The 24,424-nt window shown below is 36.0% G+C and overlaps 1 protein-coding gene across 1 annotated transcript in view; it reads right to left on the bottom strand.

Annotated features, from left to right (window-relative positions):
• Window positions 1–24,424, bottom strand: part of LOC118922814 (coiled-coil domain-containing protein 170-like) — a 53,491-nt gene that overhangs the window by 2,200 nt on the left and 26,867 nt on the right. The window contains 5 exon segments of the mRNA XM_057489025.1: window positions 1,361–1,435; window positions 1,438–1,578; window positions 2,397–2,624; window positions 5,318–5,516; window positions 10,634–10,890. Of these exon segments, the coding sequence (XP_057345008.1) occupies window positions 1,361–1,435; window positions 1,438–1,578; window positions 2,397–2,624; window positions 5,318–5,516; window positions 10,634–10,890 (900 nt within the window).

Raw genomic sequence — 24,424 nt, 5'->3', positions numbered from 1 at the left:
CTCGTATCTACCTACCAGTTCAGCATTTTATTAAAAATAATAATAATAGAGAAATGTGGTATCCACATATAAATCAAGTTTAAGAATCAAATGAATATTCATATTTGAACTGTGTATAGTTCATAATGCATGAACAAAACCGAAGGCTTCTGTGATGACTGCCCTTGCACTGTTCACCATGTAACTTATTCACTATGTAAGAATTTGTACTCCATGTAAGAATTTGTTCGTTATGCATCAGAAGATTGGAGACTGACTAAAATTAGGCTTGGGGTGGATTAATGATTGTGCATTGAGTATTGACCCCCCTATACAGAAATTTATTGTTGTTAACAACTATTTGATCAATAAATATGAGAGATGCCCTCACAAAAAAAAAAAATATATATATATATATATATATATATATATATATATATATATAAACACACTTCCAATTGTAAAATAAATAAGTAACCGGGATGTAATGTATAGCATAAGGAATATAGTCAAAATATTGTAACAACTTGGTATGGTGATAGCTGGTACCTAGAATTATCATGTATATAAATGTTGAATCACTGTGTTGTACACCTGAAACTAATGTAATGTAATACTGTTGTCAACTACCCTTCAATAAAAAATAAAACAAAAAACAAAAAACAAAAAAAACACATATATATTTTTAACTTTATGCTTTAGGAATCTCTTAAGGTAATTGGTTCCAGTTGCATATTTCTTAAGAACTAATATATGGAGGTATAGCAAATAATTTTGCAATAGCCCCAAAATACCAATTAGTCTTTTATAAATTCTCTTAAAATATTTGTTTTAAAATAACAGTAAAAATCTAAGCAAATTTAGAAGCATTACCTTCTTGTCCTAGAAAGTGACCCAGCCAGCCCCAAACTCATGGTTTCTCCTGAACTTTCATTCTCTCACATTCCTATCCTCCTTGTTATTGGCTAGTCAGAGGATCTGTATGCAAACCTAAGCTAAGATCATATATCCCATCTCTCCAACTGTGGATTCACCAGGAGTAGGCATGTGCCCAAAACTGGTTTATAAGTTCTTTTCTTTATATTTTCTCTCTTATCACAGAAACTCTAAATATAAAACTGTGGCTATCAGACAGACAAGGTGATGCACACAGAGATATGACAAGAAGAAATGGTGAGAAAAAACTTATAAAGTTCCATGTACTGACTGTGTGGCCCATGGGTATCTCTGCCCTCTCAGAAGTCTGGTTGTCTAACTCTCCTGTAATTCTATAATCCAATAAATTCTCTTTTGTCTAAAATAGGTAGTCTCTAAGTTGAGACTGGTGTTTATCACTTCAACTTAACAAATCTTAATATAGTAATAATAATTTTTAAAAAACCTCTTGTTGTCCTGATGCTTTTTCAAGTGTGCTCTTTGCTGTGCTGAGCTCAGGAGTGACAGCATGTAACATCTGTTATGGGCCCTCTCTTTGTCCCATCTTGCCACTTGCTCAGCAGAGATTAATGTAGTTTTCAAGTTGTCTGTTTTCATAACAGTCTTCCCTTTCAATGCTTCAGCTTTTGTTAGAGATTGCCTGAGCTTTTCAAATGTTTTGTCCTGTGAGGATACAAGGTTGGGGGAAAGGGAGGAGATGACTGTGATTAGATCTCTTCTAAACAGCAAATAAACATGATGTATGATAACTCATGCTTCTTTTCCCTCTTCCTCTTTTTGTTTTTCCGAACTAGATACATGGAAAAGAAAGAGAATTCCACAATTTATGAATTAAAAGGACATTTCTCCACCATCATGAGCATCAAAAACCAACAATCACTGAGCACTTTTATGACCTAGGCACTTAGAACTTAAAGAGGATGAACATGTGTTCCATGTCCTCAAAAGTCTTATAGCCTGTGTTAATCAAATACAGAAATAAAGAAAATCTTACTTTGCAGTAAGAGAATTATTGCTGATAAACTGGCAAAAATATAGTTGATCAACAAGTATTTAATGTACCTTTGGTTTATGGCATAAAACATATGTTTGAGATACAACTGAAGCTGAATATAAAGGTCCACAGAAGAGCCCCCAAAATGACTAAAACTTTTAACTATTACCCAAATAAGAAAGACAAAAGTAAGACTAGATAAAAAGAGATCTAGAATTCTACATCTAGAGTAACAGTCACCTCTGAGGAGCAGGGAAGAGGATACTGGGGACTTCAGTGGGATTGATAATACTCTGTTTCTTAGGATTGATTAGTGGTAGATTTACAATCAGCAAACTTTAGTATTCTACATACTTTAACATTATATATATCCCTTTGTATGTATGTAAAATAGTTTAATGTTAATTTTTCTAAGTTCAGTGAGAAACAGGCAGTTAAAATTGTAACAGAATAAAGCTTACATAAATTTTTGAAAGCCTCCCTTTACTTTAAGGACATTTACTCTTGTCAGTAGAGTTTTCATATTTTTATTTGCTAGTTTCAAATCACTGAGCTGTTTTTGAAATTTCTGAATTTTTTCCTCTAATCTTTGAGTTGTAGCAAACTGTAGATTCTGTTGAACATTTAGTAATGCCTGTTGCTTGTGGTCCTTCTCCAGCTGTTTAAACATCTTGCTGTGCTTGTCTGTCTGGGAATTCTTAGTCCTGGAGTTTTCCTTTGCAGGAATCAACAGCATTAGAATAAAGAAGCTGTGTCCTAGGATACCCTAGCATATCAGATTTACTCTACACAAATAAATTCCAGACAATAATATTTGCATTAGTAAAATATTGTTTCACCAACATATGTATTATTAAAAAAAAACCTGGAAAGTAAAATATGACAATAAAAGTGATGGCTCAGTGCTAACAACAATGCAGTTATACAGACAATTTTATAAACACCAGGATGTATCATGGATTTGATCAATATTTCTAGGGATATATTACAAGGAAATAACCAAATATTTATATAAAGATTCATGCACAAAGATATTCTTTACAATATTATTTATAACATGAAAAAATAGAACCAATGCAAATGTCAAAAAAGAATAGTTAAATAAATTACACATGATTGATTATACATTCCTTAGAAATCAAGTTTCAAAAGTACTTAGAGAAAAATAGCTAAATGAAAGAAGCAGGAATAAGGAAAACTACACCTGTCAAATGTTAACATTTGCATGGAAAATAAGACGGAATTATACCTATATGTTAACACTGTTTATCTCACAGTGGTAGAATTACTGGTGATTTTAATTGTATTCTTCCTACTATCCCCTTGTAGTTTTTAAGTAACTACCAAAAAGGAGAGAGAGAGGTGAGGGATGAGGACTTAATAAAGACATATATTTTCACTATGTATAAATTAAAAATTACTAAATGTATTTAAAAAACACAACCACTAGTTCTTTGGAAAGATAAAAGAGAGATCCCCAGGCAGCCCTGGTTAGAGAAGAAACAGAGTGAAAGTACACCATAATAATAATGAGACACACAGAGAATGCACAGATGTAGAAAATATGAAAACAATATCAAAAGAATATTTTGTAACTCAGTGGCAATAAGTTGAAAGTCTAGAAGAAACACCTTATTTCCTAAAGAACAATAACACACAACTGCATCCAGAAAACCAAAGAACTCTAGTAAATAAAACATTGGATTTTCATGATAAAATACTTAACAAAATGGATATAGAGGGTATGTACCTCAACATAATAAAGGCCATATGTGACAAACCCACAGGCAACATCATATTTAATGGTGAAAAGCTGAAAGCTTTTCCTCTAAGATTGGGAACGCAACAAGAATGCCCACTCTCACCACTTCTATTAAACATACTACTGGAGGTCCTAGCCATGGCAATCACACAACACAAAGAAATAAAAGTCATCCAAAATGGTAAGGAAGAAGTTAAATTGTCACTGTTTGCAGATGACATGATATTATACATAGAAAACCCTAATGACTCCACCAAAAAACTATTAGAGCTAATGACTGAATTCAGTAAAGATTCAGGATACAAAATTAATACATAGAAATCTTTTGCACTCCTATACTAACAACAAATTAGAAGAAGTAGAAATCAGGGAAAAAACTCCATTTACATTTGCATCAAAAAGAATAAAATACCTATGAATAAACCTAACCAGGGAGGTGAAAGACCTATGCCCTGAAAACTATAAGACACTCATGAGATAAATTAAAGACACCAATAATGGGAAATACATCCCGTGCTCATGGGTAGGAAGAATTAATATTGTCAAGATGGCCATCCTTCCCAAATCAATTTACAAATTCAATGCAAACCCAATCAAAATAACAACAGCATTCTTCAATGAACTAGAACAAATAGTTCTAAAATTCATATGGAATTTTAGACCCCGAATAGCCAAATCAATCCTGAGAAGGAAAAACAAAGCTGGGGGATTACTCTCCCTAACTTCAAGCTCTCTTACAAAGCCAACAGTAATCATAACAATTTGGTCCTGGCACAAGTATAGACCCAGAGAAATATGAAACAAAATAAGAGAGCCCAGATATAAACCCACACATATATGGCCAATTAATATAAGATAGAGGAGCCATGTATATACAATGGGGAAAAGACAGCATCTTCAACAGCTGGTGTTGGCAAACTGGACAGCTACATGCAAGCGAATGAAACTGGATTATTGTCTAACTCCATACACAAAAGTAAACTCGAGAGGGGAGGAGCCAAGATAGGAGCATGAGTAGGGCAGTGGAAATCTCCTCCCAAAACCATATATATTTTTGAAAATACAACAAATACAACTATTCCTAAAAGAGAGACCAGAAGACGCAGTAGAACAGCCAGGCTACATCTACATCTGCGAAAACTCAGCACTTCACGAAGGGGGTAAGATACAAGCCGCGGCCCAGAGGGACCTGAGCTCCTCCCTGACCTCAGCTCCTGGGCAGGAAGAAAGGAGTCAGAGCAGGGAGGGAGTGGAAGCACAGAACTGCTAAATACCCAGCCCTAGTCATCTGCACTGGAAGTGCAGACACACATTGCATGGTGTGCTGGATATTAGGGAAACAGAAGAGTAAAAACTGCAAGCAGGTCCCCACAGCCAGTTCCCCTGGGGCCAAAAGAAAAGTGAGAGCTTCTTGAAAGTCGTAAAGGGACAGGGGCCTTACAACTGGATGGAAGCATCCCAACACACTCAGCCCAGCAGCTGGGAATCCTGGGGAAACTCAGGCACTCCAGCCCCCTGGGAGGCAGTGCAGCTCTAAAGCCCCTCACAGTGATAAACAGCCTCCTATCCATTCCCCCTCCAGCATGACACTGCCATAGCAGGGGAGCAGCCTGAGAGTGGCCACGCCCACAGCAACCACCCAGAGCCTCCTCCACGGCCGCCCGGGCCAGATTCAGAGGCTGTGCCAGCGCGCATGGAGGAAGCCAGAACAGGGCTCCAAGGGTCGCTGTTCTCGCAGGAGAGCACACCTGGCACGCCTGCCCCTCTTCGCAGGGCTCTGGGCTCTGCGACAGCTGCCCCACCCACGGTGGCTCAGGAAATAAAACCAGAAGCTGCTCCAAGGACCTGCAAGGTGACCAGCAAGCAGGAAGGGACTTTGTTATCCCAGCCAACACACGCACCAACTGCCCACGACTACCTCTATCACCATGAATAGGCAAAAGAATTTGATCCAGTCCAGAATAACACAGACAACCCCTGAAAGGGAACCTGGGGAGATAGATTTAACCAATCTTCCTGAAAAAGAATTCAAAATAAAGGCCATACCCATGCTGATGGACCTGCAGAGAAATATGCAAGAGCTAAAGGATCAAGTTAGGAGAGAGGATACAGAAATAAAACAATCTCTGGAAGGACTTAAGAGCAGACTGGATGAGGTGCAAGAGGCCATTGATGGAATAGAAACCAGAGAACAGGAACACAGAGAAGCTGAGGCAGAGAGAGATAAAAGAATCTCCAGGAATGAAAGAACACTAAGAGAACTGTGTGACCAATCCAAACGGAACAATATTCACATTATAGGGGCACCAGAAGAAGAAGAGAGAGTAAAAGGGATAGAAAGTGTCTTTGAAGAAATAATTGCTGAAAATTTCCCCAAACTAGGGGAGGAAACAGTCTCTCAGACCATGGAAGCACACAGAACTCCCAACACAAGGGACCCAAGGAGGACAACACCAAGACATATAACAATTAAAATGGCAAAGATCAAAGACAAGGACAGAGTATTAAAGGCAGCCAGAGAGAGAAAAAAGGTCACCTACAAAGGGAAAGCCATCAGACTATCATCAGACTTCTCAACAGAAACCTTACAGGCCAGAAGAGAATGGCATGATATAGTTAATGCAATGAAACAGAAGGGCCTCAAACCAAGGATACTGTATCCAGCATGATTATCTTTAAATATGAAGGAGGGATTAAACAATTCCCAGAGAAGCAAAAGTTGAGGGAATTTTCCTCACACAAACCACCTCTACAGGATATTTTAAAGGGATTGCTTTAGATGGAAGCACTCCTAAGGCAAAATAGATGTCACCAGAGAAAATAAAATCACAGCAAAGAAAGCAGACCAATCAAACACTAACTAAAGGCAAAAAATAAAATCGACTACTCACAAAAGCAGTCAAAGGAAACACAAAAGAGTACAGAATAAAACACCTAACATATAAAGGATGGAGGAGGAAGAATAAGAAAGGAGAGAAAGAATCATCAGACTGTGCTTATAAAAGCTTAATAAGCAAGTTAAGTTGGATGGATAGATAGTAAAGAAGCTACCCTTGAACCTTTGGTAACCACAAATCTAAAGCCTGCAATGGCAATAAGTACATATCTTTCAATAATCACCCTAATTCACCCATAATTCAATAATAAATTTAAATGGACTGAATGCACCAATCAAAAGACACAGAGTAATAGAATGGATAAAAAAGCAAGACACATCTGGGTATGCTGCAACTTTGCTGAATTCAGATATTTGTTCTAGTAGTTTTGGAGTGGATTCTTTAGGGTTTTTTATGTACAATATCATGTTATCTGCAAATAGTGACAGTTTGACTTCTTCCTTACCAATCTGGATTCCTTGTATTTCTTTGTTTTGTCTAATTGCCATGGCTAGGACCTCCAGTACTATGTTGAATAACAGTGGGGAGCGTGGGCATCCCTGTCTTGTTCCCGATCTCAGAGGAAAAGCTTTCAGCTTCTCGCTGTTCAGTATGATGTTGGCTGTGGGTTTATCATAGATGGCCTTTATTATGTTGAGGTACTTGCCCTCTATACCGATTTTGTTGAGAGTTGTTTTCATGAATGGATGTTGAATTTTGTCGAATGTTTTTTCAGCGTCTATGGAGATGATCATGTGACTTTTGTCCTTTTTGTTGATGTGGTGGATGATGTTAATGGATTTTTGAATGTTGTACCATCCTTGCATCCCTGAGATGAATCCCACTTGGTCGTGGTGTATAATCCTCTTGATGTATTTTTGAATTTGGTTTGCTAATATTTTATTGAGTATTTTTCGCATCTATGTTCATCTGGGATATTGGTCTGTAATTTTCTTTTTTGCTGGGGTCTTTGCCTGATTTGGTATTAGAGTGATGCTGGCTTCATAGAATGAGTCTGGAAGTATTCCCTCTGCTTCTATTTTTTGGAAAACTTTAAGGAGAATGGGTATTATGTCTTCTCTGTATGTCTGATAAAATTCCGCAATAAATCTGTCTGGCCTGGGGGTTTTGTTCTTGGGTAGTTTTTTGATTACTGCTTCAATTTCATTGCTGGTAATTGGTCTGTTTAGATTTTCTGTTTCTTTCTGGGTCAGTCTTGGAAGGTTGTATTTTTCTAGGAAGTTGTCCATTTCTTCTAGGTTTTCCAGCTTGTTAGCATATAGATTCTCATAGTATTCTCTAAAGATTCTTTGTATTTATGTGGGGTCCATCATGATTTTTCCTTTCTCGTTTCTGATTCTGTTGATGTGTGTAGATCCTCTTTTACTCTTGATAAGTCCAGCTAGGGGGTTATCTATTTTGTTTATTTTCTCAAAGAACCAGCTCTTGATGTCCCAGATTTTTTTCTATTGCTTTATTCTTCTCAATTTTATTTATTTCTTCTCTGATCTTTATTATGTCCCTCCTTCTGCTGACTTTGGGCCTCATTTGTTCTTCTTTTTCCAATTTCAATATTTGTGACTTTAGACTATTCATCTGGGATTGTTCTTCCTTCTTTAAATATGCCTGGATTGCTATATACTTTCCTCTTAAAACTGCTTCTGCTGTGTCCCACAGAAGTTGGGGCTTTCTACTGTTGTTGTCATTTGTCTCCATATATTGCTTGATCTCTGTTTTAATTTGGTCATTGATCCATTGATTATTTAGGAGCATGTTGTTAAGCCTCCATGTGTTTGTGAGCCTTTTTGCTTTCTTTGTACAATTTATTTCTAGTTTTATACTTTTGTGGTCTGAGAAGTTGGTTGGTAGAATTTCAATCGTTTTGAATTTACTGAGGCTCTTTTTGTGGCCTAGTATGTGGTCTACTCTGGAAAATGTTCCATGTGCACTTGAGAAGAATGTATATTGTGCTGCTTTTGGGTGTAGAGTTCTGTAAATGTCTATTAGGTCCATCTGTTCTAGTGTGTTGTGCAGTGCCTCTGTGTCCTTACTTATTTTCTGTCTGGTGGATCTGTCTTTTGGAGTGAGTGGTGTGTTGAAGTCTCCTAAAATGAATGTGTTGCATTCTATTTCCTCCTTTAATTGTTAGTATTTATTTCAGATATGTTGGTGCTCCTTTATTGGTGCTTATATATTTATAATGGTTATATCCTCTTGTTGGACTGAGCCCTTTATCATTATGTAATGTCCTTCTTTATCTCTTGTTACTTTCTTTGTTTTGAAGTCTATTTTGTCTGATACTAGTAGTGAAACACCTGCTTTTTTCTCCTTATTGTTTACATGAAATATCTTTTTCCATCCCTTATCTTTTAGTCTGGATATGTCTTTGGGTTTGAGGTGAGTCATGAACATATCTCCCCAGGCAACAGAAACAAAAGCTAAAATGAATACGTGGGACTATATCAAGCTGAAAAGCTTCTGTACTGCAAAGGACACCACCAATAGAACAATAAGGCAGCCTACAGTATGGGAGAATATATTCATAAATGGCAGATCCGATAAAGGGTTGACGTCCAAAATATATAAAGAGCTCCCACACCTCAACAAACAAAAAGCAAATAATCCAATTAAAAAATGGGCAGTGGAGCTGAACAGACACTTCTCCAAAGAAGAAATTCAGATGGCCAACAGACTCATGAAAAGATGCTCTACATTGCTAATCATCAGAGAAATGCAAATTAAAACCACAATGAGATATCACCTCACACCAGGAAGGATCACCACCATTCAAAAGACAAACAACGACAAATGTTGGCAAGGTTGTGGAGAAAGGGAAACCTTCCTACACTGTTGGTGGGAATGTAAATTAGTTCAACCATTGTGGAAAGCAGTATGGAGGTTCCTCAAAAAGCTCAAAACAGAAATACCATTTGACCCAGGAATTCCACTCCTAGGAGTTTACCCTAAGAATGCAACAGCCCAGTTTGAAAAAGACAGATGCACCCCTATGTTTACTGCAACACTATTTACAATAGCCAAGAAATGGAAACAACCTAAGTGTCCATCAGTAGATGAATGGATAAAGAAGATAAGATGTGGTACATATTCACAATGGAATATTATTCAGCCATAAGAAGAAAACAAATCCTACCATTTGCAACAACATGGATGGAGCTAGAGGGTATTATGCTCAGTGAAATAGACAGATGGAGAAAGACAAATACCAAATGATTTCACTCATATGTGGAGTATAAGAACAAAATATACTGAGGGAACAAAACAACAGCAGAATCACAGAACCCAAGAATAGACTAACAGTTACCAACGGGAAAGGGACTGGGTAGGATGGGTGGGAAGGTAGGGATAAGGGGGGAGGAGAAAGAAAGGGGGGATAACGATTAGCATGTATAATGTTGGGTGGGGCATGGGGCAGGCTGTGAAACACAGAGAAGACAAGTAGTGATTTTACAGCATCTTACTATGCTGATGGACAGTGACTGTAATGGGGTTTGTGGGGGGGACTTGGTGATGAGGGGAGTCTAGTAAACATAATGTTTCTCATGTAATTGTAGATTAATGATACTAAAATTAAAAAAAGGAGTGGAATACTACATTCATGCTACAATGTGGATAAATCTTGAAAACATTGCACTGAGGAGAGTCAGTCAGACACAGAGGCCATGTATTGTATGATTGCATTCATTATAACATGTCCAGGAAAGACAACTCCATAGATAAAGAAAGTAGATCAGTGGTTGTCAGAGACTGGAGACGGTAGAATGGGGGGAACTGCTAAATAGCATGGGGCTTCTTTAGAAGGGTGATACAAATGTTCTGATATTAGTCGTGGTGATTGCGCAACCTTGTAAGTATACTAAAAACTACTGAATTGTACACTTTAAAGGGGTGAATTTTAATGGCACGTAAACTACATCTCAATAAAAAGAATTTTGTATAATAATTTTTTCAGATGTGAAATACTACTAGATTTAAATTCTGTGATCAATCAGGAATATAGAGTTCATATACTATATTTGCAAGCTTATAACAAATAACATGTTTGACACAATCTAGAAAATTCCCCACCTTAAGCGATTTTCTAGTCCTCTAATTCTTTCAGTTAGATTCCAGTTGCCCCTTTTAAGACTCTGAATATTGGTGTTTTTCAAAGATTTAATTCTGGTTAGAGAAGCAATAAGTTCCTCTAGGTCCTTGATATTATCTTTCAGGTACATTATCCGGAACAATTGCTGCACGTTATTTTCTTTGTAATTTTTTAGTTCACTTTTCATCTCTTGCAATGAAGTTTCTTTTATGAAAAGTTTGTTTTGAAGATTTCTTAGCTAATGAGAGAAAGTGTTACTTAATTTATAATTTTGGTTTTAGAAAATTCATGCTTTTAAATTATGGGTATTTAAGTTATATATTATTATTCAATAAAATGAAGACTTTAAAATCTCTTGACAGTATGTTCCAATGTTATATACATTCAAAAAGTCATATCAAATTAACTTATAGATTTTGGAGTAAGTGATTTTATTCTCATCAACATTAAAGTTGTTCAAATTTTGATACAAGAGTAGATTATACCAATAATGAATTTCATAATTCCTAGCAGAAAAGAAATACCTGATGCTTTGGTCATAGATGTTTTGCTTTTAGATGTATTTTAAAGGGGAGCATGTTCACAAAGCTTTTCTTCTAAAAAGCAGCATAAGTTTATACCACTTGTTTTCTGACCTTATTTATGCTTATCAGAGAGATGGTTGAAGGAGAATCAGGAAAAAGAATGAGGCCTAAGTTGATTTTTATATACATACATATGATTGGAGAGTCAGGGAGCACAGCTTTCAGGTGACTAATTTATTTATCTTTGGGTAGCATTTTAAAAATATCTGCTCTTCTATCTGAGAAGAAAGTTCACTAGATTAAGAAAATTGAAGTACTGCTCACATTCAGGGGGTCAATTAAGTTTTAACTTAATCTGATTTGTTCAAATATAATAGGCTGTGTATGATCCTGATGCACTAGTAAGAGAATAGGGGGGAAAAAGGGCAAATTTGATTTTACATTGGAAAAGATCATTAGCTTTACAATCAGAAAAAAGTAAAACAGATTTGGTTGTTGAAAAAAATTGCATTAATTAGAATGCTGTAATTCCTAACAGCAGAGGTGATATGAAGACCAATCATTCAAAATGAAATGTTTAGTCCAGATGGGTATAAAATGCATTTTTTCTAATTCTAGAATATACTGTGAAATTGAAACAATGAAATGGGCCTTATATGTTCTCAAGACATACCTTTATGTGCTTTTCTATTACATTGCCTTTAAAAACACACATTTCAGTGAAGGCAGAGTTTATAGAGAAAGTATGAAAGAGTGGAAAGACTTCAAAATTTGGAGGAATAAAACAGACTGTGGCCAAAGCAAATCAGTTAATATTTCTTATCGATCTTATATTGTGGTTTTAAGAAATAAAAATAACATATGTCAAGGGCCTAGTGTAGTGATGTCAAGGGCCTAGTGTAGTGTCTGGCACATATTAAAATGTAAGTAATACACTAAGTTGTAAATATATACCAACTTGCAGGTGTATACTAAGCTGAAGTTTTGGGCCCTTGGAACTTGAGATCGAGTCATCCAAAAAGCACTCCACAAACTGCAGAAACTGCTCAAATTGCGGAGACTCCACAAACTGCTGCAGAATCCTCTAAACCACTTGAAATGCAACAGAGGTGGTAGAGGGCACAGACAAGTTCCTGAATATAAAGTGAAAGATTTGAGCTCAAGCTATAGCCCATTTCTCCTCTTTGTTGTCCAGCCACACTCATGATAAGAATCCTCTGTGCTCATTCTTCATTCACTGTAATTCTAGTTTCATGTCATACCATCTCCCATCCCTAGTCCCCACCAAGGACACGCTAATCTCAAAAGTAACCAATGATTTCCTGTCAGATTCAACAATTTTCAGTTGTCATCATTTTCCACGTCTCTGAAGCATTTGACATCATTCCCCATGCTCTTTTGCTGGACATGGTTATTGGCACTTGGCATCCATTCCTACCTCTGTGATGCCTTCTAGTTCTGCAGAACTAGAAATAAAACTAATTTCTTAGATTCCTTTGTGCAAGCTGTGATCCTCTAGGACAATGGTTCTCAAACCTTAGCACACATCAAAACCATGTGGAGGGCTTATTAAAATCAGATTGCTAGAACTATCCCAAAGTTTCTAGTTTGCCATGGGGCCTGACAATTTTATTTCTACCAAGTTCCCAGGAGATATTAATGTTACTAGTCTGGAGAACTACTCTTTGAGTGCCATGCTATTTGTAAATTGAGCTGCACCAAAGAGATGCAATACCCTGAAATTTAGAATGGAGGAGGCCTTCCTCCCCTGTTATTTCTGCTAGTAAGCAAGGTTAAAGAGGGGGCCAGAAAAAAATTTTCAGTTTTGCAGAAGTTGAAAGGCAGCTGTGGCTCTTCCAAAAAGGCTCAATGGCAATAGCAACAATATCCTGACCTCAATTTCCTTTCCTACCTACATAGGTGTGGCCTTGAAATCATTCATCCAATGCTGGTCCTGACTCCCAGTCTCAGACCTTCCAATCACTTTGTATAGAAATAATTCTCTGCATTAAATCAATTTTTTAAAATACTTAATCGTTTTTAAAGATTTTCTTTAAATTTAAGAGTTTCTGCTTTCTGCAGTGAATTCACGATGATCTTTGGCTTTCATGAAACTGACAGTACCTTTTTTTTCCTCCCTCCCTGATTACTGCTTTCCAGTCTGCTACTAGGATTCTTTTTCTCTTGCACGGAGGAATTCCCAGTGCTAATATTAAGGAACAGTGCCAAACTAGATGTGATGAATCTTATATTGTGTAGTTTTTTTTTTAATGATGATAGAAGATATAATTTTTAAGATGCGTCTTATATTTTGGAAGCCAGATGAAGCTTCCCACTGTAGAGAACAATCTTTGGAATTCAGTGAACACTTCAGGGCCAACCCCATAGTCTCTAGGGCTGCACTGACTTCCACAGTTTGAGTGCTTATTTATTTATTTATTTATTTATTTATTTATTTATTTATTTATTTATTTATGTGTGTATGTATGTATGTATGTATGTATGTATGTATCATTGATATACAATCTTATGAAGGTTTCACATGAGCAACATTCTGGTTACTACATTCACCCAAATTATCAAGTCCCCATCACACACCCCATTGCACTCACTATCCATCAGCATACTCAGATGCTATAGAGTCACTACTTGTCTTCTCTGTACTATACTACCTTCCCCATGACACCCCTACGTTATGCATGATAATCATAATGCCGCTTAATACCCTTCACCCTCCCTCCCCATCCCCACTTCCCACCCCCTTCCCTTTGGCAAATGCTAGTCCCTTCCTGGAGTCTGTGAGTCTGCTATTTTGTTTCTTCAGCTTTGCTTTGTTGTTATACTCCACAGATGAGGGAAATCATTTGGTACTTGTCTTTCTCCATTTGGCTTGTTTCACTGAGCATAATACCCTCTAGCTCCATCCATGTTGTTGCAAATGGTAGGATTTGTTTTCTTCTTATGGCTGAATAATATTCCATTGTGTATATGTGCCACGTTCTACTTTATCCATTCATCTACTGAAGGACACTTAGGTTGCTTCCATATTTTCGTCATTGTAAATAGTGCTGCAAAAAACATAGGAGTGCATATGTCTTTTTGAATCTGGGATCTTGTTTTCTTTGGGTAAATTCCTAAGAGTGGGATTCCTGGGTCAAATGGTATTTCTATTTTTAGTTTTCTGTGGAACCTCCATATTGCTTTCCATAATGGCTGAGCTAATTTACATTCCCACCAAAAATGTAGGAAGGTTCCCCTTTCTCTGCATCCTTAACAGCATTTGTTGTTCCTTCTCTTTTGGATGTTGGCCATCCTAACTGGTGTGAGGTGATACCTCACTGTGCTTTTAATTTGCATTTCCATGATAAATAACAATGTGGAGCATCTCTTCATGTGTCTAGTGGACATATGAATTTCTTTGGAGAAGTGTCTGTTCATATCCTCTGCCCACTTTTTAATAGGCTTATTTGCTTTTTCGTTGTTTAGATGTGTGAGTTCTTTATATATTTTGGATGTTAACCCCTTGTCAGATATATCATTTATGAATATATTCTCCCATACTGTAGGATGCCTCTTTGTTCTACTGATGGTGTCCTTTGCTGTACAGAAGCGTTCTAGTTTGATCTAGTCCCACTTGTTCATTTTTGCCTTTGTATCCCTTGCCCGAAGAGATGTGTTCCAGACAAAATTGCTTATATTTATATTCAAGAGATCTTTTGAGATGTTTTCTTCAAAGAGTTTAATGGTTTCATGACTTACATTAAGGTCTTTGATCCATTTAGAGTTTACTTTTGTGTATGGAGTTAGACAATAATCCAGTTTCATTCTGGGTTTTTCATTTTTTTTAAATTAAGATATCATAGATATACACTCTTATGAAGGTTTCACAAGAAAAACAATGTGGTTATTACATTCACCCCTATTATCGAGTCTCTCCCCCATACCCCATTGCAGTCACTGTCCATCAGTATAGTAAGATGCCACAGAGTCCCTATTTATCTTCTCTGAGCTACACTGTCTTCCCCATGACCCCACACACAATATGTGCACCAGTCATGATACCCCACAACCCCTTCTTCCTCCTTCCCCTCCGACTCCTTCCCTTTGGTAACCACTAGTCCCTTCTTAGAGTCTGTGAGTCTGCTGCTGTTTTGTTCCCTCAGTTTCGCTTCATTGTTATACTCCACAAATGAGGGAAATCATTTGGCATTTGTCTTTCTCTGCCTGACTTATTTCACTGAGCATAATACCCTCTAGCTCCATCCATGTTGTCGAAAATGGTAGGATTTGTTTCTTATGCCTGAATAGTATTCCATTGTGTATATGTACCACCTCTTCTTTATCCATTCATCTACTGATGGACACTTAGCTTGCTTCCATAACTTGGTTATTATAAAGAGTGCTGCAATAAATATAGGGTGGCATATGTCTTTTTGAATCTGAGAACTTGTTTTCTTTGGGTAAATTCCTAGGAATAGAATTCCCGGATCAAATGGTATTTCTAATTTTATTTTTTTGAGGAACCTCCATATTACTTTCCACAATGGTTGAACTAGCTTACATTCCCACCATCACTGTAGGAGTGTTCCCCTTTCCCTGCATCCTTGCCAGCATTTGTTGTTCCTAGTCTTTTCTATGTTGGCCATCCTAATGGGTATTATGAGGTGATATTTCATTGTGGTTTTAATCGGCGTTTCCCTGATAATTAGTGATGTGGAGCATATTTTCATGTGCCTGTTGGCCATCTGAATTTCTTCTTTGGAGAAGTGTCTGTTCATATCCTCTGCCCATTTCTTAATAAGGTTATTTGCTTTTTGGGTGTTGAGGCATGTGAGTTTCTTTATATATTTTGGATGTTAAACCCTTGTCAGATATGTCATTTATGTATATATTCTCCCATATTGTAGGATGCCTTTTTGTTCTGCTGATGTTGTTCTTTGCTGTACAGAAGCTTTTTAGCTTGATGTAGTTTCATTTCTTCATTTTTTATTTTGTTTCCCTTGCCCAAGGACATGTGTTCAGGAAAAATTTGCTCATGTTTAATTCAAGAGATTTTTGCCTATGTTTTCTTCTAAGAGTTTCATGGTTTCATGACTTACGTTCAAGTCTTTGTTCCATTTCGAGATTACTTTTGTGCCTTGGGTTAGACAATAATCCAGTTTCATTCACTTGCATATAGCTGCCCAGTTTTGCCAACAACAGTTTTTGAAGAGACTGTCATTTCCCCATTGTATATCCATGGCTACTTTATCATATATTAATTAAACATATATGGTTGGGTTTATATCAGGGCTCTCTAGTCTGTTCTATTGGTCTATGGGCCTGTTCTTGTGCCAGTACCAACTTGTCTTGATTACTGTGGCTTTGTAGTAGAGCTTGAATTTGGGGAGCACGATCCCCTCCTGCTTTATTCTTCCTTCTCAGAATTGCTTTGGCTATTGTGGTTCCATATGAATTTTAGAATTATTTGCTCTAGTTTGTTGAAAAATGCTGTTGGTATTTTGATAGGGTTTGCATTGAATCTCTAGATTGCTTTAGGCAGGATGGCCATTTTGACATTAATTCTTCCTATCCATGAACACAGGATGTGTTTGCATTTATTGGTATCTTTTTAAATTTCTCTCATGAGTGTCTTGTAGTTTTCAGAGTATAGGTCTTTCACTTCATTGGTTAGGTTTATTCTAGCTATTTTATTCTTCTTGATGCAATTGTGAATGGAATTGTTTCTCTGATTTCTCTTTGTGCTAGTTCATTGTTAGTGCATAGGAATGCAACAGATTTATGTATATTAATTTTGTATCCTGCAACTTTGCTGAATTCAGATATTAGATCTAGTAGTTTTGGATGGATTCCTTAGGGTTTTTTATGCACAATATCATGCTATCTGCAAACAGGGACCGTTTAACTATGTCCTTGCCAATCTGGATGCCATTTATTTCTTTGTGTTGTCTGATTGCTGTGGCTAGGACCTCCAAAACTATGTTGAGTAAAAGTGGGGAGAGTGGGCATCTTTGTCTTGTTCCTGATATGAAAGGAAAAGCTTTAAGCATTTTGCTGTTAAGTATGATGTTGGCTGTGAGTTTGTCATATATGGCCTTTATTATGTTGAGATACTTGCCCTCTATACCCATTTTGTTGAGAGTTTTTATCATGAACAGATGTTGAATTTTGTTTAATGCTTTTTCAATATCTATGGAGATGATCATGTGGTTTTTGTCCTTCTTTTCATTGATGTGGTGGATGATGTTGATGGATTTTCAAATGTTGTACCATTCTTGCATCCCTGGGATAAATCCTACTTGATCATGATGGACAATCTTTTTTATGTATTTTTGAATTCAGTTTGCTAATATTTTGTTCAGTATTTTTGCATCTATGTTCATCAGGGATATTGGTCTGTAATTTTCTTTTTGGTGGTGTCTTTGCCTTATGGTGTTTTGGTATTAAAGTGATGCTTGCCTCATAGAATGAGTTTGGGAGTACTCCCTCCTCTTCTACTTTTTGGAAAGCTTTAAGGAGGATGGGTATTATGTCTTCACTAAAAGTTTGATAAAATTCAACAGTGATGCCATCTGATCCAGGATTTTTGTTCTTAGGTAGTTTTTTATTACCAGTTCAATTTCATTGCTGGTAATTGGTCTATTCAGATTTTCTCTTTCTTCCTGGGTCAGCCTTGGAAGGTTGTATTTTTATAGAAAGGTGTCCATTTCTTCTAGTTTATCCAGTTTGTTAGCATACGATTTTTCATAGTATTCTCTCATAATTCCTTCAATTTCTGTGGTGTTCATAGTGATTTTTCCTTTCTCATTTATGATTCTGTTTATGTGTGTAGACTCTCTTTTTTTTCTTGATAAGTCTGGCTAGGGGTTTATCTATTTTGTTTATTTTCTCAAATAACCAGCTCCTGGTTTCATTGATTGTTTCTACTGTTTTATTCTTTTTGATTTCATTTATTTCTTCTCTAATTTTTATTATGTCCCTCTTTCTACTGACTTTGGGCCTCATTTGTTCTTCTTTTACTAGTTTCATTAATTGTGAGTTTAGACTTCATATGGGATTGTTCTTCTTTCCTGAGGTGGTCCTGTATTGCAATATACTTTCCTCTTAGCACAGCCTTTGCTGCATCCCACAGATTTTTGTGGTTTTGAATTATTGATGCCATTTGGCTCCATATATTGCTTGATCTCTGTATTTATTTTGTCATTGATCCATTGATTATTTAGGAGCATATTATTAAGGCTCCATGTGTTTGTGGGATTTTTCATTTCTTTCTAATTTATTTCTAGTTTCATACCTTTGTGGTCTGAGAAGATGGTTGGTACAATTTCAATCTTTTTTAATTTGTTGAGGCTCTTTTTATGGCCTAGTATATGATCTATTCTGGAAAATGTTCCATATGCACTTGAGTAGAATGTGTATCATGCTGCTTTTGGGTGGAGAGTTCTGTAGATGTCTGTTAGGGCCATCTGTTCTAATGTGTTGTTCAGTGCCTCTGTGTCCTTACTTATTTTCTGTCTGGTTGATCTGTCCTTTGGAGTGAGAGGTGTGTTGAAGTCTCCTAAAACGAATGCATTGCATTGTATTTAACCCTTTAATTCTGTTTGTATTTGTTACACATAATTATGTGCTCCTATGATGGGTACATAGATATTTTAAATGGTTATATCCTTTTGTTGGATTGATCCATATATCAATATAATGTCCTTCTTTTTCTTAGTCTATTTTGTCTGATATAAGTACTGCAACTCCTGTTTTTGCCCTATTATTTGCATGAAATCTCTTTTTCCATCCCTTCACTTTTAGTCTTGTATACATCTTTGCATTTGGAGTCTCTTGTAGGCAGCATATACATGGGTCTTTTTTCTTTAGCCATCTTTGACTCTGTGTCTTTTGATTGGTGAATCCAGTCCATTTACAATTAGGGCGATTATCGCTAGATATGTACTTATCGCCATTGTAGGCTTTATATTCGTGGTTACCAAAGGTTCAAGGGCAGCTTCTTTACTATCTAACGGTCTCACTTAAGTCGCTTATTATGCTATTTCAAACACAACCTAAAGGGTTTTTTTCCTCCCTTCATTTTCTTCCTCCTCCACTCTTTATATATTAGGTATCATATTCTGTACTCTTTGTGTATCCTTTAACTGACTTAGGGGTATTTGATATAATTTTGCATTTGCTTAGTAATTAACTGGCCCACTTTCTTTACTGTGGTTTTATATTCTCTGGTGACAGCTATTTAGCCTTAGGAACACTTCCATCTATAGCAGTCCCTCCAAAATACACTGTAGAGATCGCTAGTGGGAGGTAAATTCTCTCAACTTTTGCTTATCTGGAAATTGTTTAATCCCTTCTTCAAATTTAAATGTTAATCTTGCCAGGTGGCATATTCTCTGTTCAAGGTGCTTCTGTTTCATTGCATTAACATATCATGCCACTCCCTCCTGGTGTGTAAGGTTTCTGTTGAGAAGTCTGATGATAGCCTGATGGGTTTTCCTTTGTAAGTCATCTTTTTTCTCTCTCTATCTATTCTGCTCTCAGTTGTTTCAGATCACACATCACCCTTCCTCAAAAACATGATGATTACCCATTGACTATAAACTGATATAGCATGTTATTTCTAACTATTTCATTGGCTCTGATCTGTATAAAGCCTATGCTCATGGAGTTTACCTGGCTTTTCCTTCATTATTTATGCCAATTTTCCCACATTCTAGTTTTCTTGTACATGAGAATCATGTTCATTTATTGTTCTATCTACACCTCCCATGTGACTTCTTTTAGTACTTTTCACAGGTAAAACCTCAACAAATGCTGAACTGAAACTCTACTCCTATTAAATGGATCCCAATTTCTGATGATTGTTAATAATTGCTAAAGTCCTTTAGCATCATCTTCATTATTTAACCAGTAAGTCTGGGAGTTCTCTGCACTGCAATCATTGTAGCTCTGGGGGGAAAATATTCTCCCAGCCCAGGGCAAAATCCTTTGAAACTGACATCATTCAAAGGTAGAAATAAAGTGAGAGAAACCCGTTTATTGCCTACAAGCAGTTGTCCACTTCTGTTCGCCCATGTCTCTTGTGACCCAGCTGCAAAAAGGTCCCCCCACCAACGTCTCTGGTCCAGATATGTCCTCACTCCCCCTTGTAATTACCTGTTGATATGGAAATGGACTACTTCTCTCCAATCCTTGGAAATACCTATTGATACGGAGATGCACTAAGGCCAGGCAAGAGATTCTGGAAATATTGCAATTTTACTCACAGATACCATAAAAAAATAATGAATGCCCACTGGAGTTGTGTGATCTAGTGATCCCATTTCCCTCTAGTACAATATAAGAACTATTCTTTAAGATCTCATTTTTAGTTATCCTATTGTTAAGATAATATTTCTTGAAAAATACCTAAGGCATTATGAGTCTCAGACTCACACAATATTGATTTAGATTCAGTTTAACTTTCCTTTTAATGGCCAAACTTTGTCAATTAGTCTTCCAGAAGACTTGCCAGTTCATTTTTCACTTCTTCCATATGAACAATGATTTGCAAACCCTAAAGTTTTAAAACACTCCTGAATTATCTTTTATATCAAAGTAACCCATGTTTTGAATAGTTTGATGCTGGATTTGGACAATGAGACAGAAATATGTTCAGGGCTTAGCTGAATTTAGGCACTCCAAAAACCAAGATACAGCTTGTTGATAAAAATTGTCAAAAAGGAGTTGTATCTAGAATATATAAAGAACTCTGAACTTTCAGAAAACAATCCAATTAGAAAACAGGCACAAGGCTTGAACAGAAACTTTATCAGAAAGGATACGTGGATGGCAAATAAGCACACAAAAATATGTTCGGCATCAACATCATCAGCCGTTAGGGATATGCAAATTAAAGTCACAATAAGATACTACACATATATTAGAATATCTAGAATACAAAATAGTGACAACACCAAATGCTGATGAGAATGTGAAGAAACTAGATCATTCATACATTGCTGGTAGGAATGCAAAATGGTACAGCCAGTCTGGAAAATAGTTTGGAAGTTTCTTATAAAATTAAATATGCAATTACCATATGCCCCAATTATTGCATTTTTGGACACTTATCCCAGAGAAATGAAAAGTTTTGTCAAATAAAAACCTGTACATGAATGTTCGAAGCAGCTTTATTTGTGACAGCTAAAAAACTGAGAGCAACCCAGATATGTCAACAGGTAAATGGTTAAACAAACTGTGGTACATATATACCATGGACTCAGCAATAAAAAGAACTAACTATTGATACACACAACAAATCTATGGAAATTATGCTTAGTAAAAAAGCCAGTCTCAAAAAGGTTGTATATGTATGATTCTATTTGTATAACATTTTAAAAGACAGCTTTATCAAGATATAATTCATAAATTCATCCATTTAAAGCATACAGTTGAGTGGTTTTTAGTAGATTCACAGATATGTGCAGCCATATTGAACTGTTATTTCACTTTTTAAATTGGGATATAATTCACATACCATAAAATTCATTCATGTTGGTTTCAAATATACAACACAGTTGTGTTCAACAGTTACGCATATTATTAAATCCTTACTCCCATTAGTGTGGTCACTATCAATGTAGTAAGATGTTATAGAACCATTAACTGCATTCTCCATGCTGTACTACTATTCCCATGACCAACCTATATTTGAATTGTGAATTATTGTGCCCTTTAATCTCCTCCCTCCCTCTCCCCTCCCTCTTTAGCCCCTTCCCTTTGGTAACCACTAGTCCCTTCTTGGTATCTGAGTCTACTGCTGTAAAATTCCTCTTTCAAGTATGCAATTCAATAGTTTTTAGTATATTCACAGATTGTGCAACCATCACCATATTCCAGATCTAATTCCAGAACATTTATATTGTCTCCTAAAGGAACCCCATACCTACTAATAGTCACTCCCCATTCCCTCCTTTCCCAGCTCCTAGCAACCACTAATCTGTTCTCTGTTTCTCTGGATTTCCCTATTGGGGAAATTTCATATCAATGGAACAATACAATATGTTGCCTCTTGTGACTGGTTTCTTTTCACTTAGCATACTTAGCATACTGTTTTTAAGGTTCATCCATGTTGTGCAGCATATATCAGTACTTCATTCTTTTGATAGCTGAATAATGTTCTACTGTATGAATTATACCACATTTTGTTTATCTGTTTATCAGTTGATGGACATTTGAGTTGTGTCCACTTTTTGGCTTCATGAAAAATGCTACAATGAACAATCATTTACAAGCTTTTATGTGAACATGTATTTTTAATTCTCTTGTGTATCTACCTAGGAGTGGGACTGCTGGGTCATATGGTAACTCTTATGTTTAGCTTTTTGAGTATAAACATTTTTGAAATAACATTTTAGAAATGGAAGAGAAATTAGTGGTTGCCATGAATTTGAAGTTGAAAGAAGCATCTGTGGATATAAAACAGCCCTAGGAAGAATCTTGGTGGTGTTGAAACTGTTCAGTATCTTGACTGATTGCCCTGAACTTAATACTCATAAATATACAAGTGAGTATAAGTAAAACTGTGAAAATCTGAATAAGATTCATGGATCACACTGTATAAATGTCAATATTTAAGCTACTACTGCTATATTATACTATGGTTTTGCAAAATCTGATTATGGGAGAAACTTGGCAAAGTGTTCAATAGATCTCTATAATTTTTTTAAACTGCAAGTGAATCTATAATTACCTCAATAAAAATTTCAATTAAAATGAGTAATTATTGGTTCTGATACATTTTCCTTTAGCTGCAAAATTTATATTGCCTCCATTCACCCCCTCCAGAGCTGGCTGCATCTACCAGGTTACTACTATTTGCCTTACTACTATGTGAAGGGAAGAAAAACATCATCTCTGCACAAACATAGTCAGATTGTGCTCACAAAAAGTTCCATGACAATCAAACTAAAAATACAGTCAAAAACATATTAAATCTGTCTTAAATTCAAGATACTAGGTCTTATTATACATATTATCAGTAACATTTTTTAGAAGCTGTTTTAACTCATGTTTATTACTATAGCAGCCCATCTAGCACTATGTAAGAGTTTTAGTTCAATATCATATTGCCTAACCTAGACAACATAATCACTAACTGAATAGTTTAATATTTATCCCTTCTATATCTGGCTTTTCCTAAATATAGCTCTCTTGTACCTGTTTTTCCATTATTGGGCAGAAACACATGATAATTATTTTTGTATGTACCACAAAGAGATTGTTAATTATAACAAAAAATTGTAAATGCATGCAGTGAAGAGAAAAACTGCCTTATCAAGACAATTGTGTTCCTGTAGGACTAAATAATAGGTTATTGGAAAAGAAAAAGATGACTCATGTTGAAGGTATTCTACTGAAATTACCAGACTTAAAAAAAAATAACCTTAACACAGGGAAATCATGCAATAACACTAAATTTTACTAAATTCAGAAAATGCTTATATGAGCTATGGAATACTGTTTAAAATATATACAGTATCTAAAACCAAGTAAAAATGAGACCTTGTAGAGTCTTTTAGATACCCGTTTTAACAAATAGACTTAAAATATTTGTAGTTACCAAATGACTTATGTACATGAAGAGAATTGCTTTTTAAAAGCACTTTGGAATTCTTGAAAATAGCTTATATAATTTATTTAAGCAAGGTTTAAAACCTCTAATCTTTTTCGACAATTTGGTTGAAAAAGTTTTTATGAGTTAAGCATTGGCATAAATCTTAATCTAATCCAAATGTGAATTATCAAAAATCCCAAACTTCCCAAGTATTAGTAGCAAGTTATACTGAGGAGAAGAATGATGCTACTCATAGTAAAATTGCTATAGTTTTCAGGGATTGGCATTACATTTTTGTGAAAGAAAAGACTGAGAAATCTCTCCAGAGTGTCATATTATTTATTGTTTCTATATAAACTTCATTTAAATTTAACCTCTATTCATATCTCTGTGCTGAAAGGGGGAAAATGTTAGTGTAAATAAGATCCAAAGGAATATATATTTATCTAAATATCTATCTCTATATATTTATATCTATTTAAGTGAAACCTGGAGTCAAGTTATTGATAGATGAGATACTGAAAAGAACTTTAATGAGGTCCTGGGCAGAAAAGAAGCCCACCAAATAAGGTCACTGTTATGGGCTGAATTGTGTCCTCTCAAAATTCATATGCTAAGTCTTAACCCCCAGTACCTCAGGATGTAACTAT

The sequence above is a fragment of the Manis pentadactyla genome, chromosome 11 (assembly GCF_030020395.1).
Source record: "Manis pentadactyla isolate mManPen7 chromosome 11, mManPen7.hap1, whole genome shotgun sequence".
Lineage (NCBI taxonomy): Eukaryota > Metazoa > Chordata > Mammalia > Pholidota > Manidae > Manis > Manis pentadactyla.
This window is presented reverse-complemented; position numbering and strand designations above follow the sequence as displayed.